This window comes from Chaetura pelagica, unplaced genomic scaffold, assembly GCF_000747805.2.
Source record: "Chaetura pelagica isolate M959 unplaced genomic scaffold, ChaPel_1.0 scaffold356, whole genome shotgun sequence".
NCBI classification, from domain to species: domain Eukaryota; kingdom Metazoa; phylum Chordata; class Aves; order Apodiformes; family Apodidae; genus Chaetura; species Chaetura pelagica.
Window position 1 is genome coordinate 4,804,601 of NW_009953964.1, and position 7,029 is coordinate 4,811,629.

Consider the following 7,029-nt stretch of genomic DNA (forward strand, 5'->3'; position numbering starts at 1 on the left):
TCTCGCTGCAGGAGGACGCGTGGCGCTTCCCCGGCGCCCCGGCCGGCCGCCCCGGCTGCTCCTCGGCCTGAGCAGGGGTGGGAGGGAGAGCACGTGCTGAAACACCTGCGGGGCCATCGCAGCCCAGCCAAGGCTCCCGGGGGCATCACCCAGCCACAGTGATGGGAGAGGGCGAGCTCCTGAGCCACGCTCACCTGAACCTTCTCACAGGGAACGTCATCGTACACCACACGGGAGGAGTCTGGCCGGTGGTCCTGGGAGGAGCTGGCCCACCTGCAGGAGAAGAGATAGGGTCTTCTTTTCCAGGACATCCTGCCAGCCCCCTAGTGAGCCCCTCCATTTCAGAGGGCTTCCTGCATTGCTTTCCCAACTTCACTCATGAGCACTCTACCCGACCCTCACCTGCCCTGCCTTACCCCACCACAGGTATCCCTTAAATCCTTCATCAGCATCTATTAAGTCCAAGAGAAGCTGCCTTGCTTCGAGAACCACCAATCCCTAAGACGCTGGTTGTCCCCAAGATCACAGCACAAACCATGTCCCAGCCTATGCCTTCTCTAGGGAGCACACAGGGCTGAGCATTGCCACCCCCAGCCCGACACTCTGCCCCCAGCACAGCCCCTGCCCAGCCCAGGAGGACAGCCTTACAGGTAGGAGTGCCTCACTGCTGTCACTATGTTGGCAATCGTCTCCACATCCACGTAGTCGTAGTGCAAGGCCTCTGGTGCTGTCTGTGAGCCTGTCTCCACCAAGAGGAGACCCAGCCAGCGGCCCAGGTCTTCAGAGCAGCTTGCCTGCCGGGAGAGACAAAGGGTTGGGGTTCATGCCCAGCTCCTGGCCCCTCACCCTCACTCCTACCTCCTGATGCAAAGCCTCACTACAGAGAAGAGCACTCTCACGTGAAGCTTGTGCAAGGCTTAGGAGGGCCCAGGGGAAAGCACATGGGTGCCTGTGGGAGATGTCCCAGTCCCAAACCCCCAGCTGCCTCCATGCAACCTGCCTGCTTCAGCTCCTTCCTACCTCCAGCCTGCAAATACCTGCACGGCTGCCCCCAGCTCACCCAAACAATGCCCTGGGCTTCCTTAATGTGCAGCAGAGGGGAAAATAAGGCACCATTTGCATGCAAGCAGGAGATGCTCCTCCAGCTTGGGAACCCCCTCCTGACAGGACCACACACCCTGCCCACTCACCTCCAGTGCAGCCACCTCCTGCCCATTGCGAAGGATGCGGAAGGCAAAGGGGTGTTTGGGACCCAGCCCTGGGACCACCTCACAGCCCTGGAGGACAATGGCATTCACGTGGGTCCGCAGGTCCGTGCGGTCCTTGTGGAAGTAGAGGGTGTTGCCCTTCAGGCGGCACCAGCGCTCCTTCCAGCACTGGTTAACCAGGACGCTGAGGTGGCCTGGGGGATGGCAGGGCAGAGGGAAGTATCAGCAGCTGCTCAGCCAGACCCTGGGCAGGCTTCAGCAAGGCATGGCTGCCCAGAGATTATGGCCTGGCTCCCTACTCATTTGGTTTTCTGTTCCTCAGTTTCCCCACAGAGAGCCATCTGGGACACCCTGGGGGCCAGCTCAGTGCCACACAGTCACCCAAGGCTGTTTTCTGGGACATGGGTGACCCCTCAGCCCTTCCCCACAAACCGTGGGAATGCCCAGAGCCAGGACCAGGCACCATTTCATATCCTTAGGGAGCGGCACAGCTCTCCAACAGCTTGGTGAGCTTGTCCCCACCCCACCATCCCCTTGCCCCCTGCCTGCCCCCCGTGCAGCCAGACTAGGGGGAAGGGTACTAGCTTCCCATCACTCCCAGCCTCGTGCAAGCCAAGCCCTGTCTCTGCCCTGGCCCAAACGAACCGCAGCAGGGGATGTCTTCCTCGGTGGAGGAGGTCTGTGTGTCCTCAGGGGATGGCTTCTTCTTGGAGAAGCTGATAATCCTGGTGATCTTCTTCCCTGCTGCCCGGCTCATCGAGCCCTTCAGGTCAGCCAAGCCACTCTTTTTGCCTTTCCCTGGAAAGAGAACAGGGTAGCTGTGTGCTCCCAGGGCACACCATGGCATTACCCCTAGCCAGGAGAGGGTGCTCCCTGGCTGTGCTGCACCCCATAGAAGCCTGCCTGGCTTACCATGCTCGCCAGGCTCTCTGCGGGCTGCCAAGGAGCCGGTGTCACCCGCTGCCACGCTGTCCGAGTCAGAGGTGTGCTTCTCCTGAGACAGCTGCTGCAGGGGGAGTGGGCAGGCACCCTGTCAGCAGCGTCCCCCTCTGCAGCCCCCAGCGAGGGCCACTACTGGCCCTTTGTCCCTCCCATTCCCAGTTGGGATGTTTCTCCAACAACAGAGGAGCCCCATAAGCCCTGCAGACCTGCTACGAGGATGGGAAAGGCCCTCAGGCAGCACCAGGAGCTTGGTGCTCCTGCTGGCCCCCATTTGCTACTCAGCCACAGCAACCCCCTGCAACACGTTCTCAGGGCAGTTAGAAACCATCACCTTATCCAGGTCCATCTTGCATGGCATCACCGGTGAGGTGGGGGCTTCCATCCCACCCGCTGCTGGACTGCTCGCTTCCTTTATCACCTGTGAAAACAGCCCCCAGTTGACACTCAAAACAGACCTGAGGGCCCAGGTTACTTTCCCGGGCTCAGACACACTTCCATCTCACCACCTGAGCCAGGCTGGACTTCAGGGAGAGAAGTCCTGGTCTCTGCAGGACAGCACAGCAATTTCTGCTCAGAGCAAAAGACTGGCTTGCCTGAGGGATTGCACACACCTTGCCCCCTTCAAAACTGCAACCAGTTTTGTAGATTTTCTCAAAGATTTTGGAAATCTCAGAGGTGAGGGCCTGAGGTGCCAAGCTGCACAGTCATCTTGGCCACACAGGACCCCCCAAGATCCCCTGTTTTGCCAGCAGGCACAGCGTGGCTTGCCCAAGCCATGTAAAATGAGCCTCCCACGACTGGGGTAACAGCCGAGTCTGTGGTGTGCACAGAGGCTCCTTTCCCACCCACGGCCCCCACCTCCTGCCCCTGAACAAAGGCAGGAAAGGGCCATGGGGAAGAGGAGGGGGAGAGCAAACATCCCCACCCCACAGGGGCTATCAGCACCGGAGACGCCCAGGCTCTGGGAAGCAGCTGGGCAGCCCCCCCAGCCGATAGGGGACAGGAGCAAAGACCCCTTCCAGCTGGGCAAGGTGGCCATGGTACCTTCAGCCACTCCTCAGCCTGCTCCTTGCTCTGCACGGCCAGCACCAGCGCCTCGGCCCCCGGCAGAGAGAACCGCAGCTCGTGCTTCTTGCGCCGCCCGTCCTTGGGGACGTAGATGACGTTGCAGGTGCTCAGAGGCACCTCCATGTGTGGCTGCCGGTCCTTGGAGCTTTTGTAGCACTAGGGGAAGCAATGGGAACTGCTCAGTGCTTGGCCAAAATCTGCCTGTCCCACTGCCGTGCCAGGCAGAGCTGGTGTCCCTCTCAGGCGGCTCAGATGGAAGTGGCTCAGTCTCTGCAACAGCCACAGTGGCAGAGGGGTGCCCTCTCACTCTGTGGGGTTCCAGAAGAGGGGAACCCTCTGTTTGCTTCCACGGGAAGCCAGGGCAGCCCTTGCACATGATCTGCAAGCAGCCACAGCCTTGGGGCAAGGTCTTGGCTTGGATAGTGTTAATTTTTCTTCAGCTTGGACCCAACCTCCCTCCCAGCCCACCAGGGGGTTTCTGTTCCCCACCAGCCCTGGGCTCACCAGCAGTTTGCTGTCCCGTATGATGGTGAGCTGCTTGGCCCACTGTCCAAAGCGCTTCTTGCGCAACAGGAAGGCACAAATCCTGCAATCCTTCACCAGGTTCATGGAGGCTTCCTCTGAGGGCCACTGGTGTGTCAGCTGCTGGGCCTTCCCTTCCTCCTCTTCCTCATCATATGACTCATAACTGCTGCTCATCGCATCCGAGTCATTGTCTGGAAGGAAGCAGGCGAGTCACCCCATGTGGCACCCCTGGGCCCCCCCTGCCAGCCATGCCCACACACTGCCCAGGCTCCCTGTGCCCCGTGGGCTCCAGCACAGAGCCTGGGCTGGGCACCACGATGGACCGACTCCATGTCAGCCTCTGGAAACAGCAGCATTTTGATCCCAGCCATCTCCATTGCCCTTCCAAACCAGGCAGGATGCTCGCAGGCCAGATGTCAGCCCCAGGTGCATCTATCCAAACCCTTGGGCTGGCTTGTTTCTTTACAAGTCTCAACTTTGGAAAGCTGCTGCAGAGGATCATGTGCTGGCCCTCTGGGCCAAACCTCCCATGTGGGGCATGCAGGAGGAGGGCTCCACAGTGGTGTCTCTGCCCTGGCTCTCCTCCACGGTGGCAGAGGCAGCTCACGCAGGACATGAGAGCTGTTTAGCAGGGACACCTCTTCCCCCTGCTGGTGACAGACATGGCACCGATGACATCCCTTATGCAGCAGGAGGGTCCTGGCTTGCATGACAAACACCACTCCACACTCCTCACTTTCTGCCTAGCAGCCTCTGACACACGAGAGGTTCTCCAGCCTCAACCCCACCAGCCCCCAGCCCTCAAACCCCCACCTCAGGGCTGGACTTTGCCAGAACTCTCCCCTCCCTGGCCAGGGCACCCAGATACCTACAGGAGTTTTTTTGCTCCCCATTCATCCTGGTGATGGGGTAGTTGCTGTCTGCATCCTCATAATAGCCATCCTCAATGGAGTTGGGGGGGCTGGAGCTGTCTGTGGAGGAAGCAGAGAGCACCTGGGGCTGTTACACCTGGTTTCTCCCCAAGGATGCCCTGAGCAGTGAGCCTGTGAGCCAGGGTAGAGCAAAGCACACCAGCCCAGGGCATCTCAGCATCCATTTCCCCATGGCTCCACATTCTCCCCATTACCCCCTTCCCATTAAGCCAGAACTAACAATTTCTTGCACAGCAGGATGGGAAGGAAGCGGGACCAGAGTGATGCTGGTGGGAGCAGTGATATTTTCTTCCTTGGGACAAGCTGTCACTCCTCCCAAGGGCTGCCTGCTTTGCCAGGTGGGCCAGGCAGGTGGGGGATGCAGTGGGAAGCTTGTGGGGCTCCCTCCCTGCCAGCCCAGTGTGGAGCAGGACTCACTGCGGGAGGTGATGTACTCGGGAGCCTTGCCAGGGCCCAGGGGCAGGGCTTCCTCGTAGTAATCCTCAGGTGGGGGAGTGGTGGGCAGAGGTGGAGCAGGGTCTGCAGGAACCTATAGCAGAAACACCACCAGCATTAGGCAGGCAGCAGAGAGGGTCATGAGTCCCAGCAAGGGACAGGAAGGATTCCAGCCTCAGCCACGGCCACCTCCTCAGGCAGGTGCAGAGCAGACCTCACAGCTGGGCATTCAGGCACTTACAGGTTTTGCTGTCTGGCTCCTTGCCAGCTCCAAGCCAAGGCCATCACCGCTGTCCCCCTCCTCCTCCTGCATGTCCTGGAGATCCCGCAGGTCACAGTCTGCCCAGGGTACATTGGAGAGGGTGACGAGAGCAGGAAACCCCAGAGCTGGCCTACCCAGCCATGCCCTCCAGAGACCCCCAAGGTAGGCACCCATGGCCCTTCACTGGGAAGGTGCTGGGAGATGGGCCCTGCTGGTAAATGCAGCTGGGCTGGGGTGTGCACAGCCCCTGCACAGCACCCAGGCAGCATCAGGGGAGTGTGATCAAGCACCTGGGGTGACAGTGCCCACCCCAGACACGATGACGCAGCTTTCACCATCCTTCTTCAGGCACCCCAAGATCCCCCACTGTCAGCAGGACTGCCAGGCTCAGCCCTGCACCCACCGGGCGCGGTGGCTGGCCTGTCACCCTGGGTCACCCACACCTACCAAACTCCTCGAAGAGAGACTCCACGAAGCTGGTGCCGTTGCTCAGGGAAGCCGTGTTGACGTACATGTAGTCCACATCCTTCCCTGGGAGTGAGGGGACATTCTCAGCCAGGGGTGGGCTGGGTGGCCACAGCAAGCACTGCCACCCCTCCTGCCCTCAAACACCGACCCCAGGACACCAGCCCACCCCACCAAGCCACGGGGAGCTCCTCTGGAGCAGGAGCCCCCAGGGGTGCTGCTGCCCCAGCAGAAGGGCAGGAAGGTGGGAAGGCTGGGAAGCTCCAGGTGCACAGACCTCCTGACCTTCCCACGGAAAATCCCGCGCTCAGCAGGCCCTGGTGGCAGGAAACCTCTGCTCTTCCGCAGGGACCAGCCCCCGCAGCCACCCCAGGGCAGACACCAGCCCCCCTGCCAAGGGCAGGGAGAAGCTGGGACACATAAACAGGGAAAAAAACACCCCAAGGGGGCTGAGCAGGTGGTGGGCACTGGGCACAGAGGCAGCTCATGCCTGTCCTGCAGGTGGTTTTGCCAACCCTGCCCTGGGTTTTGGCTCAGGGCAGCTGCTGAGGGCACCTGCTGCCCCTGAGGAGAGCTGCTGGGCACCACGGGAGTGGGACACAGACCTGGGGGTGGCTGCAGCTTCTGCAGGATGGTGGAGACGGCCAGCTTCTTCTCCTGTGTGGTGGCACTGAGGTACTCATGGTCCAACAGCTTGAGCAAGATGCTGAGCTCTGGCAGGAGTTGGTCCAGCACTGTGGGAGCACAAAAAGGCCTGTAAGCCAGGGTGGTGTCAGGATGCTGGGGTGAAGACAAGGCAAAAGGGGCTGGAATGTGTGGAAGACCTCAGGATGGGAGTCCTTCCCAGCTGGCCCAGCACAAGAGCCATGTACACGTGCTCCTTCCATGCACAGGCTCTTCCACCTGCCTGCAGACACCGGGATGCAGCCTGCTGAGCCCATGAATGGAAGCACCAGCTCCACAGGGCTACTGGGCTGCTACCAAAGTGCTCAGCACATGTATTTTTCCACACAGATAAAACCACACCTCTTGTCTGCCCAACAGTGTATCACTGCTGCTGGTACCCCCTTGCTGTGATGGGCACTGGGAGGTAATGGAGGGAAGGAAGAAAGGAAGAGAAGGAAGCCCAGATGCCATCTCCAGAGCCACTTGGCAATGCCACCCAGGGAGATGTCCTCCCACCCTGTTCCTG

The 7,029-nt window shown here is 60.5% G+C and overlaps 1 protein-coding gene across 1 annotated transcript in view; it reads right to left on the reverse strand.

The window, feature by feature from the left end:
• AFAP1L1 (actin filament associated protein 1-like 1) overlaps positions 1 to 7,029 on the reverse strand; it is a 26,058-nt gene that overhangs the window by 1,685 nt on the left and 17,344 nt on the right. Inside the window, 14 exon segments of the mRNA XM_010002067.1 lie at positions 1 to 67; positions 189 to 273; positions 649 to 794; positions 1,191 to 1,402; positions 1,854 to 2,006; positions 2,121 to 2,214; positions 2,482 to 2,568; positions 3,195 to 3,374; positions 3,723 to 3,934; positions 4,616 to 4,714; positions 5,093 to 5,204; positions 5,352 to 5,449; positions 5,820 to 5,903; positions 6,443 to 6,571. The exon segment at positions 1 to 67 is cut by the window's left edge and continues 12 nt beyond it. Of these exon segments, the coding sequence (XP_010000369.1) occupies positions 1 to 67; positions 189 to 273; positions 649 to 794; positions 1,191 to 1,402; positions 1,854 to 2,006; positions 2,121 to 2,214; positions 2,482 to 2,568; positions 3,195 to 3,374; positions 3,723 to 3,934; positions 4,616 to 4,714; positions 5,093 to 5,204; positions 5,352 to 5,449; positions 5,820 to 5,903; positions 6,443 to 6,571 (1,758 nt within the window).